This window comes from Mustelus asterias, chromosome 16 (assembly GCF_964213995.1).
Source record: "Mustelus asterias chromosome 16, sMusAst1.hap1.1, whole genome shotgun sequence".
Classification (NCBI taxonomy): Eukaryota; Metazoa; Chordata; class Chondrichthyes; order Carcharhiniformes; family Triakidae; genus Mustelus; species Mustelus asterias.
Window position 1 is genome coordinate 93,616,436 of NC_135816.1, and position 21,296 is coordinate 93,637,731.

The 21,296-nt window shown below is 41.9% G+C and overlaps 1 protein-coding gene across 4 annotated transcripts in view; it reads right to left on the reverse strand.

Annotated features, from left to right (window-relative positions):
• Window positions 1-305: 305 nt before the first annotated feature.
• Window positions 306-21,296, reverse strand: part of LOC144505303 (uncharacterized) — a 45,034-nt gene continuing 24,043 nt past the window's right edge. For 2 of the 4 annotated variants that reach the window (XM_078231410.1, XM_078231411.1), the window contains exons 6-12: window positions 20,584-20,744; window positions 10,842-10,940; window positions 9,148-9,293; window positions 6,606-6,777; window positions 2,389-2,501; window positions 929-1,013; window positions 306-724 (exon numbers count right to left, since the gene is read on the reverse strand). In XM_078231410.1, the coding sequence (XP_078087536.1) occupies window positions 668-724; window positions 929-1,013; window positions 2,389-2,501; window positions 6,606-6,777; window positions 9,148-9,293; window positions 10,842-10,940; window positions 20,584-20,744 (833 nt within the window). In that variant the 3' untranslated portion in view covers window positions 306-667. The remainder of the gene's footprint in view (window positions 725-928; window positions 1,014-2,388; window positions 2,502-6,605; window positions 6,778-9,147; window positions 9,294-10,841; window positions 10,941-20,583; window positions 20,745-21,296) is intronic. The other 2 variants (XM_078231412.1, XM_078231413.1) reach the window with 1 other exon arrangement.

The following is a 21,296-nucleotide window of genomic DNA, read 5'->3' on the forward strand; positions in this document are numbered from 1 at the left end:
GCGTTTCCTATGCATGGTTCGGTATGTTTGTCTGTTCACTCCCGAATTGTTTACTGGAGCTACCTGACAGTGAGTTAGACATCATCGCAGTGAAATTATGTTTCTTTAAAACCGTTAAATGTGGACACAGAACAAAACAAACAATCAGAGATGAGCCATTGCCAGATTTTGGCAGGAAAACGCTGAATGCAGTAGCAAGCCTTTTTAAGACAAAACGTCCAGGTTGACTTTGAGGAGAGCATCATTGCATTGCTGCCCACTGCAATGGGGGAAAACTGTCGAATGAACAAATGTTGAGAATAAAGTGAGTTACTTCGTTTGCTCTTTTACTTATTGATTGCAAATACACAATATATGAAGTTCAGAAGACTACAGTTGCATGTAGCAGTTAAAGATTACAACAACATCCACGTTTGGAGCCCTCTATGTAGACCAATGAGATGCACCACAAACTTTAAGTACAACACTTAGTGTGCAATCAAAATGTTTTGCACCTTTTGTTACGCTATAAAGAAAAGCTGAATGCATAGGCTCTCTCGATTAGCTGGAAGTAAATGTTGCAAACTGTTCATATCTAGATCTCTTGCATTGTGTTAAGGATGCATGGAGATCAGAAACGCATGACGTTGCTTCATCCAGCAGAGACGTTTTGAATTCTTTGGAGATTTTAGTTCATTTCCTGTTCGGAGACACACTGATGGAGATACATCTGATAGAGCTGTGTCTGCAAAAAATAAAACAAACAAAAAAACAGTAATATATTTCATTTTCAATAGGATTTTTATACAACTTGATCATATCGCGACATAGGTTGTCAAGAGACAGAAGTGTACATTTGGAATTGTTTCACATTTAATTCATATGTGGATATAAGGAACATAGCAAATGTTTTGAGTTTTTGTATCAGCGGACAGAACACACTAATTACCTTCTTTTCAACCACATTACGTTCGACAAAATCACGGTTTGTTCTTAGTTGTTTTTTCTCCTTCCTCGTTAGGGTGGGCTTTGTGCTGCAAAATAGAGATAGGACTTATGTACAGCCTATTTTACCATGCGTGGTTTAACAGCTTCTCCTCTTGTTGAGTCACAATGTGGTATTACTTAAAACCTGTCACACTGAAGCCATGTATAATTCCCAAGGGAAATATCTGAGGTGTCCTTGCTCTCAGAACATTCTTTGTTACGTTTTTGAAAAAGGCTTGCATTTACATCTGAACTCACAACAAAATAATCTGTGCATGTGTGTGTGTGTGTGTGTGTGTGGACGTGTGTCTTGCGTGCACGTTCGTGATACGTCCCGAAGTAAAAACAATTTGTAAGTGCCATGGTTCAAACTTTACATTCTTTTGAAGGCAGAATATTTGGAAATGCATGCGAATGATGTACATATCATCTGCGAAAAGGGCCACGGGACATTCGGTTTCGACTTCTTCTTGCTGAGTGGTTGAGGAGGGAGTGCTAAGAAAACCTGATATGTAGTTTCATAGAAATGGCATGCAGGAAGTGATTTACAAGAACAATCATAGAAATCATAGAAACCCTACAGTGCAGAAGGAGGCCATTCGGCCCATCGAGTCTGCACCGACCACAATCCCACCCAGGCCCTACCCCCACATATTTACCCGCTAATCCCTCTAACCTACACATCCCAGGACTCTAAGGGGCAATTTTTAACCTGGCCAATCAACCTAACCCGCACATCTTTGGACTGTGGGAGGAAACCGGAGCACCCGGAGGAAACCCACGCAGACACGAGGAGAATGTGCAAACTCCACACCGACAGTGACCCGAGCCGGGAATCGAACCCGGGACCCTGGAGCTGTGAAGCAGCAGTGCTAACCACTGTGATACCGTGCCGCTCCTAAATAATGAATTTAGGAAAAGTGTTAGAGCATGATCCAACGCCAAGATATTTGCAGATTATGTAAATTAACTGAGTGAATGGTGATCGAATTCATATCTCATCACTTTGAAACTCAAATAGTACCGTGCAAGGTAATTGCAAACAAAAATATATTTAGTTCAACCTGAGGTGTGCACTTGAAGTTTAGTGCATTGAATTTTTATGCATTTTGTGACTCAGTTTTTGATTCCGTGCATAGCACACGTAATGATGACAAGATGGGATAACGGTCCATGTCAATCTCTCTCTCTCTCTCTTCTCCTTCCCATCCCTTCTCTTTCTCTCACCCAGTTAACAATGCATTATATCTGGTTTCTTCTCTCCATGAGAGAAATCATTTTTTATGCTTGTATGCCCTCGGACCATCTGTTATATTTCGCATCATTTACGATTCAGTGGAATTGCATGTTTCCCTGAGTATTGAAATCAAGTACAATTCACGCATTCGTTGAAGATAGCCCGAAAATCGCAATAAATTCTACCTGTAACAGCAGTTTGCAAGCATCATCGAGACGAAGATGAAGCCGATCAGCATAATCAGAGCCAGGAGGTAACTTTCCCCAGTTAGCCAGTTCCAGGATTTAGATACGCACCACTAGCAACAAGAGAAATTGAACAAGGTAACATCAGTAACATGCCTGTGATAAATGAAGTGTATATCTCACAAGCTTTGTTTTTAATGTAATTCAAAGTTACATCTACATGCTATTATGGTGCATTGCAGATGATACTGAGCTCTTTTATGCAAAAACGAGGAATGTTCAATCGCAAATGCGAAGAACATATCACTCCTTTCTGAGATAGTGAATAATCACAGGTTTAGACATTTGAGAAAATGAAGGGTAACTTTATGCAAAGAAAAGTTGGAAGGTCATTCAACATCTTTCATTCCTAGACTGTGGATGGCAGAGAAATTAGGCACAGTCATTCTCCCTCAATAACATCTTAAACATTATTTGTCCATTAAATTGTCACCTGCATAGCGAAAATTCGTGCAAGTCATGAGACATAAGTCATACCTAATCAGAAATTTATTGGCACCGGCAAATGACTGCTATCAGAGTCTGTTTTAATGTTGCTTCCATGCACATTAAAGCTACCTCCACACTTTCCAAGGAATAACTCCAGCAAAGCTTGGGAATCAGTTAGCTTAACTTTTCTCAACATTTTCCAATAAAACACTTCCAGATTAGATAAACTCTGCTACAGAGTGAGGTTTCGTCTGAATAGTTCCATTAAATATTTACATTGTTTGTATACAATTTGTATATCCTTAAGATGGCAACGCACTGGGAATGATGCCTGATGATCTGCCAAATTTATGGGTTGATGGATCAGAGGTGGCTAAACGGGAAACCTGTTCTGCTTCTGGGTGGAATGGAAAGGGGTGGGAACAGAGTCGCCAAGGAATGCAAATTACACGTCAACGACTATATAAATCATCCTTCAATATCATGGTGGTCATGGAAAAACAGAACAAAAACAAATCCAATTGCCTTTTACAGGGCTGTCATTCTCGGATTAGAGACGGTGGAAAAGAAAGAAGTGGGATAATGGTATTGGAACATATAGATTCAGAGATCATACGGTACAGAAGAAGCCATTTCGGCCTATCAGGTCAGCAGGAAGTTAAAAACACTAAATCTACACTGAACCCGCTGAGCAACACTTGGCCATAATTGAATATTTTAAGTCTCCAAAGTATTTTTTAGAGGTTGTCAGTTTTTCTCATCTCGACTTCCTCCTCGGCAGTACATTCAAAACTCCAACCAACATCTATGTGAAACATTGGTCCCGTTAAATCGCCTCCAAATCACCTTCCCTCACCTTAATATTACACCCACTCATTGTTGACCCGTCAATTAAGGAACGCAGCTCCTTCTTATGACACTTGTCCATACCCCACATAATCTTATCAGTTCCCCCACCCTCCAATTCCCTCCTCCAACTTTTCCTGCTCTACAGGAAACAGTAGAAACCCCAGCAACATTTTTCATGGCTTAAATGCTTCATCCCAGGCAACAACCTGGCGAATCTCCTTTGGACCCGCAATTGCGTCCTTCCTATAATGAGGGGAAAAAAACTGCAAACAGCTCTCTAGCTGTGGTGTAACCGACGTTTTGAACAGTTCTAACATAACCTCCATGCGCTTAAAATCTGTGCCATAACTGATTAAGGCGAATGTTCCACATGCCTTATTTATTATATTTCAGACTTTCCTGCCACGTTCAGGGGTCTGTGGAGGGCCCCCCGATTTACCTTTGCTCCTTTCCGCTTTCAAGTGTCCTGCAATTCACTGAATACTCTATTTTCTTGTTACCCTGTCTAAAGTGCAACACTTCGCAATTTACTATCTTAAATTCCATGTTCCAATTCTCTATCCATCTGACCAACCCCTCTATCACTTCCTGAAACCTGAGGCTTTCTTACTTATTACTGACCAACCTGCCAATCTTTGTGTCATCCAACAACTTACTTCTACAATCGCCCTCTGTCTCCTACTACGAAGTGGTTGCGATCCCAGGCAAGATCACCAGGCAAGACTGTTCTCTTCCTGTTGGGGAGCACTTCAGCGGTCACGGGCATTCGGCCTCTGATATTCGGGTAAGCGTTCTCCAAGGCGGCCTTCACGACACACGACAGCGCAGAGTCGCTGAGCAGAAACTGATAGCCAAGTTCCGCACACACGAGGACGGCCTCAACCGGGATATTGGGTTCATGTCACACTATTTGTAACTCCCACAATTGCGTGGACCTGCAGAGTTTCACTGGCTGTCTTGTCTGGAGACAATTCACATCTTTTTAGCCTGTCTTGATGCTCTCTCCATTCACATTGTTTTGTTTCTTAAAGACTTGATTAGTTGTAAGTATTCGCATTCCAACCATTATTCATGCAAATTGAGTCTGTGTCTTTATAAGCTCTGTTTGTGAACAGAATTCCCACTCACCTGAAGAAGGGGCTTAGAGCTCCGAAAGCTTGTGTGGCTTTTGCTACCAAATAAACCTGTTGGACTTTAACCTGGTGTTGTTAAACTTCTTACTGTGTCCTACTACGAATCCAGGCTTGGATCCAACTTGCCAAGTTACCCGAGTTCACATGTGCTTTCCCACTTTAACAATTTGCTATGTGCCAGCTTGTCATACATTTTGTTGAAATCCATGCATGATCTGCACTACATCATTTACAGATTCAATCACCTCCTTCGAAAATTCAGTGAAACTCCTCAGCATGACCTCCCTCTGACAAAAGTATGCTGAGTAACCCTGCTCAAAACGTTTTCCCCTCAAGTGGAGATTCCTTTCCTACTTCAGAATCTCCAACAATTTCTCTGCCATTGATGAGGGCTTCGCTAGTCTGTAATTAGCTTTTTTTGTCCCTATCAATCTTCGCGAAAAGTGGCACCACATTACTTCCCTCCAGGCCTCTGGCACCTCTCCTATGGCCAGAGAGGAGTTAAAAATATCGAGTCAGTGCCCCTGTAATTTATTCTGTTGCCTCACATTCCAGTCTAGGATACAGACCATCCTGGCCTGGGGATTTATTTACTTCTAAGCCCGCCAAAATCATCGTTACGCCCTCAGTCTGTATGTAAAACGTTTCAAAAACCTCACTGTTCCTCCGGCAGAATGATATGCCTCTTTCCCACTTCTCCTGAGAGAAGACAGATGTGAAGTTCTATTTTAACCACCTATCAATGTTCTCCAGTTCCATGCAATGGTTGAACTCTTGGTCCTAAATAGGCCTTCCTGTTTCCTTGGTTTTTGCAATTAACCTCAGTATCATTATAGAATATCTTTGGATTCTCCCTCATGTACGCGCCAGTGCTTGTATATGGCCACGTGCTCTCCCTTTATCTGTTGGGTGAAAGGAAGTGTAATATAGCAGCTGTGGTGATTCTTGAATTATAGTCGACATTTTTCGATAATGTGTTCCCAAAAAATAGAGACAATGATGATCAGGAAGAACAATAGCTATCAGACATGAATCATGCGATGAGTAGGATAAACGAAAAGTGGAGAAAAAAAATGGATGGAAAGATATCAAACTAAAAGTTCACTATATTTCTTTCTCCGCTATTGTGACTGATATTTTCGCTATTTTTCTCATTTTGTTCATGTTTATATTCCAGTTTACGAGTATTCGCAGTCCCTATTTCCCGTGCAGTAGGCAGTTGAGTACAGTTTGCACAGAACATAAGAAGACTAGGACAGGGAGCAAGAGCAAGCCGTTTGGCCGCTTGAGACTGTTCCACCATGCAATATGGACGTTGCCGTTGTTCTGATTTCATTTCACGTTCCTACACCCTGCAATATCCATTAGTTTCCTCTGGCAGGTTAAAAACAACAATTGATTTCAGTCATGAAGATATTGTAATATGAAGAATAAACAATGCTTTGAATTGAACAGTAACAAAGGTTCATCTGCATTTGCAGAAACAATGTCTCTTCGTCTGAAATTTGCCCATTTGACAAATAAACTGCACTTATCATTTTACATGCTACTGAGTTTCAGATCCCCAGTGTGCCGCTTTCTTCTGCTAAAACCGTTCATATGCTCAACTTCCCTTCTTTTCACAACCAGAAATTATAGCCCCAATTTAATTAAGGCATTCAGTATAAGACAACCGTTTGATCTCAGTAAACATTCTGGTGAAGAAAGTCTCCCGCTATGTTGTCTCACAAAACAAAAGATCCATACCGCCCAGATGAGTGAAACATTTGTCAAGTCCTCGCCCAAAATATCCGTGAGGCTTTCTCTTGATGTGTTGGAAATTATGGAACTCATGAGCAGTGAGAGTGGTGCCAGGTACATCATGGAACGGAAAAACAGACGTTTTACCCACGCTCTCCTGTTCTTAGCTGCCTGCTCACTGAAAGGAAAATCAATGTCGGTCACAGCCTTCATTTTAACATTGCAAAGGACTTAAGAACAAAGAACAAAGAACAGTACAGCACAGGAAACCGGCGCTTCAGCCCTCCAAGCCTGTGCCGCTCATTGGTCCAACTAGACTATTCGTTTGTATCCCTCCATTCCCAGACTGCTCATGTGACTATCCAGGTAAGTCTTAAACTATGCCAGCGTGTCTGCCTCCACCACCCTGCTTGGCAGCGCATTCCAGACCCCCACCACTCTCTGCGTAAAAAACGTCCCTCTGATATCTGAGTTATACCTCGTCCCTCTCACTTTGAGCCCGTGACCCCTCGTGATCGTCAGCTCCGACCTGCGAAAAAGCTTCCCACTGTTCTCCCTATCGATACCCTTCATAATTTTGTGTACCTCTATTAGGTGTCCCCTCATTCTCCGTCTTTCCAGGGATAACAAGCCCAGTTTACCTAATCTCTCCTCATAGCTAAGACCCTCCATACCAGACAACATCCTGGTAAACCTTCTCTGCACTCTCTCGAAAGCTTCCATGTCCTTCTGGTAGTGCGGCGACCAGAACTGGATGCAGTACTCCAAATGTAGCCGAACCAGCGTTCTATACAGCTGCAACATCAGACTCCAGCTTTTATGTGCTATACCCCGTCATATAAAGGCAAGCATACCATATGCCTTCTTCACCAACTTCTCCACCTGTGCTGCCACCGAGTTCCCTCTGTGTTTCTATACTCTTGATGGCTCTGCCATTTATTGTATAACTCCCCCCTACATTAGTTCTTCCAAAATTCATCACTTCGCATTCATCTGGATTAAATTCCATCTGCCATTTCTCCGCCCAATTTTCCAGCCTATCTATATCCTGCTGTATTGTCTGACAATGTTCATCGCTATCCGCAATTCCAACCACCTTCATGTCATCCGCAAACTTGCTGATAACAACAGTTACACCTTCTTCCAAATTATTTATATATATATATATGTCACAAATAGCAGAGGTCCCAGTACAGAGCCCTGCGGAACACCACTGGTCACAGACGTCCAGCCAGAAAAACACCCTTCGACTGCTACCCTCTGTCTCCTGTGGCCAAACCAGTTTTCTCCCCATCTAGCCACCTCTCTTTGCATCCCATGAGCCTTAACCTTCTTAACCAACCTGCCATGAAGGAATTTGTCAAATGCCTTATTGAAATCCATATCGACGACATCCACGGCCCTTCCTTCCTCAACCGTTTTCGTCACTTCGTCAAAAAACTCCACCAACTTTGTAAGGCACGACCTCCCTCTTACAAAACAATGCTGTCTGTCACTAATGAGATTGTTCCGTTCTAAATGCGCATACATCCTTTCTCTAAGAATGAGGGGTGAGTGGTCCGATTTTTCCCTGACAACGCTTTTGTTCCTAGCATATGAATAAAATGCCTTAGGATTCTCCTTAATCCTATCAGCCAAGAACATTTGGTGACCTTAAGAAAATAATTGGAATGATGGACATTCCACGCTGGACAACACTATATAATCAACATTTGAATCTGTATCAAGGATGTTTATTTATTACCTGATCAGGCAATCACAGGCAAATAACAGGTCTGAGATATGCTCTAATGGAATGTTTTAATTTCGTACAAGGTTGTGTAATATGAAAACTTCTGGCTGGTTTAATATTCTAAAATATTTTGCTTCAATTTTCTTCAAGCTGTACAATGGGCAACGAAGTTAGAACAGGATAAACAATTTCCACGACCCTTGAACCGCGTGATCATGCAAAATATTCTTGGCTGTGCTAAAAGTGTCCATATATTTTCCCAATTTGCATCTGAATGAAATAAAATGTTTATTTTTACTCTTTTAGATTTGGATTTCCCTGAAAAGTCCAGAAGAGAAGGAGGCAGGAAGTCTATTCCTGTTGTTCTGCAGTCCATGTGGTAAACGGGGTGCTTCTTTTAACTCCCTATGTAGTATTTTCATAACGAATTGGATCAGCAGTTCCATTGTATGGTGATGGATTTCCGCGAGCTCATTTAAAGGTCACCATTGAGATTAAATGTGCCTTGACCAGGCCTATAAATACTGCTGATTATATAAGGGTCAAAGTGTCGTAAATCTGATACGACACACTCACATCCTGCCCCACCACGTCTATGCCTGTGTTGCATCTGCACTATCAAATTAACGAGACTGGTGCAATTCTATCACTTTCACAAGGAGTACGGTTTCATGTTTCTTTGCTAGTTGCAGAGCTCAAAGTGTTTGTCCCACTGCACTCTTTAGTTAATATTTATTTCAGTTTACTTAGCAAATCGTCGTTCATACTATCATTATTTTGCATTTATGCTGAATAGAAGATACATTAGGTCCTCACCTATTCTCCTGGAGTTGGCACTTAGTTGTGCTCATGATCAATTCACAGTCTTTCTCGAGCTGGTTCAGCGTGTTCTGAACAGTTCGGTTAATCGTCTTTTCTATTGTTGTACAAACTTCTTGGATCTGATTCACACAGCGTGTTGACTGAAAGTTCAAGCAATATAAACAAGAAAAAGAGAAACAATGTGGCAAATTGGAGGTTTCTCATCTAAATGTTATTTTGACAATTATTCCATACATATCGATTAAGCAATAAACATTACCCACCTCCACCTCTGCTGTTAGCGGTAAATTGTGAAATTGAAAAAAATTATGCGCCGCCAACTAAAGGGACAGGACAATTCAATTTGGTGTCAGTCGAGTGAAATTAGAAATATTAGATCACTGTCGGATATGCTGATCATGAAATGTATCAGTTGTGTTGTTTATGGCCGGATTAGCATGAACGCTATGACTAATGTTGTATGGTGTAGTTTAAAGTTACAATCGAGCTGTCGAATTCACATAGCTCCAAAATATCTTCCCTCAAGAACTATTTGTCAGGTGATAACATTCATAGGCTCTTTACGAAGCAAAATGAAGTTCGCAGGTCTCATTTTAGTCTATTATTTTTATATCCTACGAACTAACATTTCAGTCAGGGCAGCATCCTCAGTTTATACCTTCGACCTAAATAGAAGAAACCCTAACATATGGTGTCATGTTGATCGTGCACGCATTATTTTAATTAAGAGTTTCTTAATCCGATGCCTGCCCTACCTTCAAAACTGGCTATCTGTTTCACATACCACGAACCATACCACATCGTCGTAGTGACTAATTCAGTTCATATTTTAAAACTGTACTCGAGAACGTCAATCACAATTTAGCTTCCCAGACGTTTTGTTGCAAATGCACGCAAAGTTTCAATAACTTATTCGGAATGACATATCCACCTGTGTTTCAACCAATAATATGTACTCCTACATTTTATACAGAAGCCCGGAGCTCAGCTCAAACATACACCACCCCAAACGAATTTAATTATTTCTCCATATTTGAAACCGGCATGAATTGGAAACAGTAAGAACCACTCTTCTCCTGGGTGCATTGGCTGCTATATTATTGATCTACAGAATGCACTGGTTCCACTTACAGGCATTACATCAAAAATCCACTGCGTCAATAAAACTGTTCCAAAAAGGAAGGAAGATCATACTCACCAAGGTATCCGTCAACTGGACATCTGCAACCCTGGAACATTTATCCACGTTATTTATTTTCCTCCAATTTGGGTGAGTATTTTCATATTATTCAACTGGTTACAGTAAATGTTCACTAGATTCACACGTACCTCACTGTTCCCAAAATATATTAATTTCCATGTTCAAGTTAAAATGGGAGGAGTAATTAAAATTCCAAAATCAGAATCCCCAATGAGGTCGAAAAAAACGATTGGAGAATGATGTCAATTCGCAAGTTCCACACATGTAAGTTCCATTTGGAATCGTGTTGCGATTCCAAACATCCATTCATTTTTTTAGGATGTCCAAAAGGATAAGTTACCTTTCCCTGTGCATTGCAGGAAAGCAATTGTAATTTGATTTGGGTTCTCGTATACCATTGATGTTTATCCTCAGCCGAAGACATTTATAACAATTATTAATCCAACATGCATTTATGTTTGATTGGCATGGAAACAGGCAGCCTTACCTTATTGGAGTCCGGGATGTAAATTGTCGGCATATCAAAACCACATTTATTCAGCCCAGGTCTCTTGCACAGCTCCTGTACTATCTGCATCATCACCCTCTTAGGAAGGAAACAAATGCATTACCCTCTAAATATGAGCACAGATGAGGACTTCAGCAGTTAACATTTCAACAGAAAGAACCAGTTCCTCCTCTCATTGTGGTTTGCATTTTCGCAAGCTAACCAAAATAACTTCACAATCAGCTAGCTGCATTTGCAGTACTTTTACTGATATGCCGCAATGAGGTAACAAGAAGAATGTGCACAAGTGTCGCTTCTGCAACAACACTCATGACAAATAGATACATAATTTGTTAAAGCTAATGTTGATTGAACAATCCGTGTTCGTCAGCAAAAAACAAAATTTGGAAATTGTGACACGGTTTTTTTGTCACTGGTGTTCATGCGGATATAAATGCATAGTTTACATCCAATTGAAAATCTAATTGCGCCGAATATAGCATACTAGTGTTCGAACTTGGCAGTAAACTTGTCTATGAGCCCAGAAACTGCAATAGGTTTCAATATGATCATAACGTAGAACGTTCTGCTACGCTAACCCTCTCAGCAAATCAGTAATATTTTGGATTAGCTACTTATGACATTAAACCCACGTTCCTGGTTATCCCTGCGACGTTTGATGTCCCTATAAATCAACACTTATCCGTCCAATTGCACATTTTATTCCAGTTAGACTGTGGAACCTCGAAAAGGCTGACCCGGATCATTAAGATCGCAACTTTTTTTTAAACTACAAAAAGCAGAGGGTGAGTATATTCCAATTTACCCTGTGAGACAAATGCCAAAATGTCGTTGAATTATCCTTATCTGAGCGACATGCAATTCAGTTATATCCCTGGCGAAAGATGACTGCACACAATAGTCTAGGCGTGGTCTCATTACCGTCCTGTACAGTTTTAGTGAGACTTCGCTGTGGTTGTTCGAACTCGGTTTGGCAATGAAGAACAGAACTCTAATTGATTTTCTAATTATTTGCTGTGCTCACATGCTAATTTTTTGACTCATCCACAAGCACAACACGCATTGCAGTCGCTTTCGACTATATTTTTTCTTTCACTTTTGTTAAAGTGAACAAACTCATATTTTCTATCATTACACGTCATCTGAGAAATATCTGCACATTTTAACATCTCGATGTCCTGGTATAGTCTTTTTTAAAATCATAAAACGCCCTTGCTTAACGACTTTCATATTTCCAGTAATTTGTGCTACAACACAGCTGAAGATCGTAAATGCGTCAGGATTCAGTACTCATCACGATTGAGCTCAACTCGTGACAGCTTGCAACTAGAAAAAAAGACATCTATCTTTCCTGTTTGTTGGCAACTCCTTTCTCCATTCTATTACATGACCTCCAAAACGGTGTGGTCTTTGATTTTGCAATACCTTTTTAAATTTGCAACTCATCGAATGTATTTTAGGAACTTAAATAAAGATAATCTATTGGATCATCTTTACCCGATTAACGAAGAATTTGGATACATTTCTAAAATAAATCTCCTTCATAGAAAATACATACTATCTGCCCGATTATGTTAATGTCCTATTCTATCTTTTCTGCAGCTACGGCTTCAAAATGCATTTCATCAGTTCACAAATGATAATTGCTCGGCTACCTGATTCTATTGATTCTTTGATCAAAGAATCATACCGGCTATTCAGCCCATCAAGTCTGCACCGACCACAATCCCACCCAGTCCCACAATCCCTTTCCACATCACCCACCCATACCCTCGCTGGTTCCCTGACACTAAGGGGCAATTTTAGAAGCATAGAAACATAGAAAAACTACAGCACAAAACGGGCCCTATTTTCGGCCCCACAAGTTGTGCCGAACATATCCCTACCTTTTAGGCCTACCTATAACCCTGGATCCTATTAAGTCCCATGTACTCATCCAGGAGTCCCTTAAAAGACCCGATTGAGTTTGCCTCCACCACCACTGACGGCAGCCGATTCCACTCGCCCACCACCCTCTGTGTGAAAAACTTCCCCCGAACATTTCCCCCGTACGTACCCCCCAACACCTTAAACCTGTGTCCTCTCGTAGCAGCCATTTTCACTTTGGGAAAAAGCCTCTGAGGGTCCACCCGATCTATGCCTCTCAACATCTTATATAACTCTATTAGGTCTCCTCTCATCCCACGTCTCTCCAAGGAGAAAAGACCGAACTCCCTCAGCCTATCCTCATAAGGCATGCCACTCAATCCAGGCAATATCCTTGTAAATCGCCTCTGCACTCTTTCAATCTTTTCCACATCATTCCTGTAATGAGGCGACCAGAACTGAGCACAATACTCCTAGTGGGGTCTGACGAGGGTCTTATAGAGCTGCATCGTTATCGCCGGACTCCTAAACTCAATCCCTCGATTGATAAAGGCCAGCACATCATACTTCTTCTTAACCACCTCCTCCACCTGCGGGGCCGATTTTAGAGTCCTATGGACCGGACCCCAAGGTCCTTCTGATCCTCCACCGTACTAAGAGTCTTTCCCTTTATATTGTACTCATTCATCCTATTTGACCTACCAAAATGGACCACTACGCATTTATCTGGGTTGAAGTCCATCTGCCACTTCTCCGCCCAGTCTTGCATCCTATCAATGTCCCTCTGTAGCTTCTGACATCCCACCAGACTATCCACAACCCCAGCAACCTTCGTGCCGTCGGCAAACTTACCAACCCATCCCTCCACTTCCTCATCCAGGTCATTTATGATAATGACAAACAGCAAGGGTCCCAGAACAGATCCCTGGTGCACTCCAGTGGTGACCGACCTCTATTCAGAAAAAGACTAATCTATACCCACTCTCTGCCCCCTTTGGGCAAGCCAGTTCTGGATCCACAGGGCAGCAGCCCCTTGGATCCCATGCCCTCTCACTTTTCCTCGAAGCCTTGCATGGGGGACCTTATCGAACGCCTTGCTAAAATCCATATACACCACATCTATCGCTTTCCCTTCGTCAATGTGTTTAGTCACATTTTCGAAGAACTCCACGAGGCTCGTAAGGTACGATCTGCCTTTGACAAAGCCATGCTGAGTATTCTTGAGCATACTAAACCTCTCTAAATGCTCATAAATCTTGTCCCTCAGGATCTTCTCCATCAGCTTACCAACCACTGAGGTTAGACTCACCGGTCGGTAATTTCCTGGACTATCCCTATTCCCCTTCTTGAAAATAGGAACCACATCCACAATCCTCCAATCCTCTGGATTTTGCATGGCCAATCCAGCTAACACGCACATCTTTGAACGGTGGGAGGAAACCCACGCAGACGTGGGGAGAGTATGCAAACTCCACAAAGACAGTGACCCAAGCTGGGAACCGAACCCTGGTCCCTGGCTCTGTAAGGCAGTCAGTGCTAACGATTGTGCCACCGTACCGCCCGTAAAGTAACAGCTTTTTGTCTTTGTCTTTTCTTCTTTTAGTGAAGTGCTGTCCGCTACCTTCTGTACTGTGTTTTCGCAGTTTCTGATCTCTGGTAACATTTCAGAATATAGGCTATTTTGGCAGTGCTGTGGCTACAGCAGTAGTCAATTTCAAGGAAGCCAAGTCCCACAGGGAAACTTGACTTATTGATCATAAGCGTCTTCTGTGTTCTGAAAACACGGAAAACAAGCTACCAATCTCAGAAACACCGAATTGCAGTAACACATTTTGTATTTAAAAATAGATATAATATTCATTGATAACAAGAAGAAAAAAACGTTTGCACCGCTTTAAATAAGGCCGATCAACTATGCCTGGCAGAAACGAAAAGTAAATCGCTTGATCAGAGCACAAAAGACAACACCGGTGTGGAAACACTTCCGTACATGTGCTTAATTGTAATAATGCAGTGCTAATATCAGAGGCGCTGTCAATCAACGGTTTAAGGGTACACCACACAACTACGCCCACCCGGTTCCTCTTTGTTATTCAATTCCAGGAAAATTCAGAAGTAGGCGATTTAAGAATATTAAGGCAATTTGAGAATATTGCGTCACATTCATGATTGGAACTTCTAGATTCTGGACAGGATTTCGCAGTCAAGACGGAAGTTACCCGCTGTAGGAATCCTAACCTCTGAGCTCCAACTCCCCTGGAAATCTAGCATCCCCGTGAACTGAAATGTTTTTGCTTCTTCTGTTAACTTATTCTGAAGACGAATTTATGTCAGTGGCGATATTGCATAAATTTGAACTATGGAGGTAGATAGCTGTTAAGAATTATACCTTGTCATGTTTAAGTATTTCAATTGGTAGAAGTTATGCTAATTCATTTTGTTATGTTTTATCTGGGTTGTTAAATAAAGTTTGTTTTACAAAATCTTCCTAAGGTGTAAAGCGAATCATACGTTATATGAAACATATTATGTTCATCCTGTTGCCAAATTCAATAACGTTTTTGGTGTTTAGATTAATATCACAATATACCTTGGAGTTTCTGATCTGGTCACTAACAAGCTATATTGGACAATCTTGGCTTGGCCACGGCAATTCCTGCCGCACAGATCTTCAGCGCCATTTCCAGAATATTATCAGGACCCTTAGTCTTTACACTATCCAGTGCCTTCAGCCGTTTCTTCTTGTCATGTAAAGTGCATGGAATTGACTAAAGACTCGTATCTGTGATGCTGTGTACCTCGGGAGAAAGCAAGATATATCGTTCACTCGACACTACTCGCTGAAGCTTGCAGTGAGAGTTGCTGGATTCCTCCAAAATTTAGGACAGGAATGTTTGTGGAGCCACCTTCTCCTCGGAGTTTTTAAATTGGCCACCACCGTACACGGTTCGATCTGGCAGGACTTCAAATTTTAATTTGCATCGGAGTTGCTTAGCGCAGGGTATTACTTGTTGATATTTTTTGGCACGCCGATAGACCTGTGTTGTAGCTGCATCCATTTTCTACATCATTTCTAAGTATATCAGGCGTAGTTCCTGCATATTCCCTGCTGCGTTTTTCATTTACCCCTCCCAAGCTTAATACACAGACCGCACTCCCCACACCACCGCCCCCGCAACACACACACACACACACACACACCCACGGACGCGCGTGCGAGAGCGCGCGCGCGCACACACGCACACACACATACACACTCACACACATAGAGTAGACTGGATTTCCCGATTCACAACATACATAAATCACTGCACAATATCTCCATAGCCGCTTTATGAAAAGGTGAAATCCATGGCAGAGATCTCAATTCTCCTGTTATTCCCACTTTTTTCTCTGGTCAGGGTTAAGCGCAAGGCTGGTCACAGCAAAATCATATTCTTAACTGTTTTACAAGTTATCTAATGAAGTGTCTCTGTAACTTGTCCTCTGTGCATTCATCGAACGGGGTACTTTGCCATTTTTGATGACTTAGCGGACGTGTGTGGCCAAGCCTGCAGTTGTTTCTTACTGCCATTGAGAATTTGTGGCGAACTGGATTCTGAATCCGTTGCATATTGTGTGTCTGTGCACCCACAATGTTGTTCGGAAGGGAGTTCGGGGATTTCGACCCACCGATCAAGTAACCAATCAAGTAAGTAATGTAACTTAAAATGGTGAGTATTTTGGCGGGACTTCCGAGTGGTGGTGGTTCAATGAGTCTGATGCCATGTTCCTTTCAGTTAGTTATGGTAGTGTGTCCATTGAGCCTTCGTGGTTTAATCATAGAATCATAAAAATCATAGAACCCCTACAATGCAGAAGGAGGCCATTCGGCCCATCGAGTCTGCACCGGCCGCAATCCCATCTAGGCTTTATTCCTAGAACCCCACATATTTACCCTGCTTATTCTCCTGACATTAGGTTCAATTTAGCATGGCCAATCAACCTAACCCACACATCTTTGGACTGTGGGAAGAAACCAGAGCAGCCGGAGGAAACCCACGCAGACACAGGTGAACGTGCAAAGTTCACACAGACAGTAAGCCGAAGCCGGAATTGAACCCGGGTCCCTGAAGCTGTGAGGCAGAAGTGCTGACCACTGTGCCACGTGCCGCCGGCATATTGTAGAAGGTACACACTATTGGCTCACTTCGTTGGTTCAGAGGGAGTGATCCTGGCAGCGTAGCCAATCAAGTATACTGCTTTGTCTGAGATGTCAATCTTCTAGAGTGTTTTTGGAACTGCACGCAGTTAGCCAACTTGACAGTAGACATTTAAACTACTGTCTCGTGCCTGATAGATAGTGATTAGGCTTAAGGAACCAGGAGGTGAGATGCGCATGACAGGATTCATAGCGGCTGACCTGTTTTTGTAGCTGTAACATTTACACGGCTGGTCTAGTTCAAGTTCTGGTTCAAAGTAATCTTAGGAAGTGCAAAGTTGAAGATTCTACGATGGTAATGCCATCAAATTCAAGGGATGATCGCTCGATGCTCTCTTGTTGGAGATACTCGGGGCAGCAGGTGGCACAGTGGTGAGCACTGCTAGTTCAATTCCGGCCTCAGGTCACTCTCTGTTCTCCTTGTGTCTGCGTGTGTTTCCTGCGATCGCTCCGGTTTCCTCCCACATGCAAAATGTGCAGGTTAGGTTGATTAGCCATGCTCACTTCCCCTTAATGTCAGGGGGACTAGCACGGTAAATACATAGTGTTATGGGGACAGGGTTTAGATGGAATTGTTGTCAGTGCTAGCTCGATGGGCCAAATGGCTTCCGTCTGCACTGTAGAGATTCTATGATAACCTCTATGATGCCTGGTTCCTATCATTGCCTATCATTGCCGGGTGTTTGTATTTTATTTGTCACGTTTCAGCACGATACTGGATATGCTACCGATCTCTTTGCGGTTGGACATGTACTGCCTAATTTATGGACATGGAGTGTCCAATCTACACGACTATTAGATCCATAACCATTTATTGAAAAGAAGCGCTTGCGAGCCACATTCCTTCTTGACATAGTATCCGTCCTACTATGCTGCTGTTGTTTGCTAGGGGGGGGGGGGGGGGGCAGAGGATAACTATTATCACCAGTGCCTTCCATCACTTGCGATTTATTCTCGCCATCGAAAGTAATTTTATATCATGATATTCTCAGCGAGTCCATTTTTTCACTCTTGTACTGATCGTATTCGATCTTATCATATGTGCTTCATCTCATTTTATTCTCATCCTGTCCTTTGAAATATCAAACGTCCGTCATTATTCAGGGCAGCTCATTGTCACGTTGAAGCCTCGTCCATTTGAACTAATGTTAAAGATTGTCGCTGGCCAGGCCATAACTTATTAACGATTCAATATTGTGTAATAGTCATTTAATTTAATGTATTATCGCATCATGAATGATGGTATGAACGTTTCGAACATGCTGAGATTTACTTCAGACTTTTGTTCCCCATATTTATCTCCACTGACTTCATTTTCTTCTGTCCTCGTTCATGTCTACGCTCGGCCCTTAACTGTCACTTTTTGGTTAACATGGTCTGTTTTGCTACCTGCAGATGTTCCAAATTTGTACTCGCATCAGCCTGCCCAAAAATCACACTGTTGAAATAAAGTCATGTAGTTATACTTTGAAAAACAGAAGACTATTTGGACAGCATTATTCACTTAACGAGTTCGGTGTTTATTCTAAAGATATAATACATTTTTAATGTAACCTTTCGAAATTCGTGTTCTTAAACAATAAAGTTACATATTCTGCATCACGTGTGCCTATTTTTATCTTAACAATAAATTGATGCTAACAAGATATTGTTATTACCTGATTAGGAATGAGTGATTTATTGCTTAAAGCAGACAGCGTTTGAAAACCCTATTTAACGTCTGGAAGAATGAAACCACACAAGTGCACAGTTTAAAAATTGAACATATACTTTACAACATTATACAGAGTCCGAAAAAAGGATAACTTATCGTATCATCTAGCATTCAGAATAAATATGAACTAAATATTCATTAAGATGCAAACTAATGTCAAACACAACCGCGCCACAATTGCAATGGCACACACGACGAAGGAAGTTCCCGAGGATTTTTATGCAACGTATCCCGACGTGCATGATCACCGTGAACCACAGAATATTGTTAAAATTCAGTCGCTGTCATGACCTATTTCCAAATCTCACTTTGGAAGACCTCGCCTCTCAAAGGACACACATAGCAGGACTTCCTGAACGACCGCTCACCGCCCAATAGGTCAATATTTTCTAAACGGTGACAAAATTCATAATGCTAAAGTGCAAAGGGACTTGGGAGTCCTAGTCCAGGATTCTTTAAAGGTAAACTTGCAGGTTGAGTCCGTAATTATAAAGCAAATGTAATGTTGTCATTTATCTCAAGAGGCTTGGAATACAAAAGCAGGGATGTACTTCTGAGGCTTTATAAAGCACAGGTTAGGCCCCATTTGGAGTACTGTGAGCAATTTTGGGCCCCACACCTCAGGAAGGACATACTGGCACTGGAGCGGGTCCAGCGGAGATTCACACGGATGATCCCGGGAATGGTAGGCCTGACATACGATGAACGTCTGAGGATCGTGGGATTGTATTCATTGGAGTTTAGGAGGTTGAGGGGAGATCTAATAGTAACTTACAAGGTAATGAACGGCTTAGATAGGATGGACGTAGGGAAGTTGTTTCCATTAGCAGGGGAGACTAGGACGCGGGGGCACAGCCTTAGAATAAAAGGGAGTCACTTTAGAACAGAGATGAGGAGAAATTTCTTCAGCCAGAGAGTGGTAGGTATGTGGAATTCATTGCCACAGAGGGCTGTGGAGGCCGAGACGTTAAGCGTCTTCAAGACAGAAATTGATAAATTCTTGATTTCTCGAGGAATTAAGGGCTATGGGGAGAGAGCGGGTAAATGGAGTTGAAATCAACCATGATTGAATGGTGGAGTGGACTCGATGGGCCGAATGGCCTTACTTCCGCTCCTATGTCTTATGGTCTTATGGTAATATCTTCTCTGGAGTTTGCATTACATGGGATTTACTCAGTTTGAATCCTTCCTCTAATTATTGACAGCATTCTACCTCGATCACAACCGCTCCTCCAGTAACCTAGCAGTCCCTTGTTCTTTCTCAGAACAGCATTCTCCCAGCTACACTTACATATACATGATTCCCAGAGCTTTTCCGAATCCTTACTGTCTCCACCAAAGAAGAAGCAAACCGCTTCCACTTTCTCTGCGATTACTGTGATTCTTAAACTTCCATAACCTGTTGAAAACTCTGCTAAATTATTTTTGAGCTGCACACCACATATGGTGAACAATGCAAACAAATTCCTGCCAGTGCAACAAGACTTCTCTTTGAAACCAGTGAAATCATCTAATTCTCCGGGTATCTTCGCCTTTCAAATTTACTGAAAGCAATTCAATCCTTTGAGCTCTAACCGAAAGTAAAGTATCTCTAAACGAAAGTATCTCTCTGGATTTATTTGTAAGTAGTTTAGACATTGTTGTTTCCACTCTCTAGCTAAGAAGCGCACACATATTTATTGTTTCCTCTCTTTTATCACGACGTGATGAAACAAACATGACTAAGTTTTTGAACCACCATTTCATTTTACATGCTTTGGCAATCTCCAAAAAGCAGGATGACAGCTATAGTACCTCCACAAAAATATTGTGCTTAGAGATCTACATTGCCTTCAAAATGTTAGCATGAACGTTATTCTGGCGCAGCACAGAGGTCACATTGTATAAGTTTACTCATCAGAAGAGGGGAATTCTCAGAAACTATAAATTAAATTCTGTACCTGTCTGTCGCACTCATGGCCAGCTTCATCAGCTTTGCTCAAGTAGAACTTCAGTTTGTCGCTTTGTGTTTCATTTAGCTTTTCAACAACGTCGAGGGTCCGTTTGCACAGGGCCTGACCCATCGGGTCAAAGAAGACAAGGATCAGGTCGGCCTGCTCCCCTGCAGGCAGTAAACATCTTAAATGTTAGATAGTGTACCGCGTGTATAGAGTTATTAGGAGGATTAGTGTTGTATTTGCAAGGCACATCTCAAAGCCGTCAATGAATTAACATACTGACATTTTTCGGACAGAAGGAATTATGGTTCCAAATCTTGTGGTGAACGTAACGTAATCTAATTGATGGTGTAGAGGAAGCAATTGATATTTAACTTTCGTTCTTGATTTCGTTCAATTGAGGTCGCCTGTCTGCATCCTAGTTGAAATGAATAATTCAGTTGCTTATTACATGAGTGCAGCAATAGAAATTAGATGTATTCAAAATGTCGTGTTGAAATATGAAAATTACTTCTCGTCCATCCACCAATGACAATTCACACGAGTGGAACTGAAGATGCAAAGTAGCATTCTAATGAATCTGGGAAATACAGTTAAAGGGAACACTCAGGGATTGTGGAATGAAGAGAAATGTCGTCAAATGATGGTGGTTTCAGACTGGGAGCACAGTGATTGGTATTGCTGTCTCACGGCTCCAGGAACTTGGCTTCGATTCT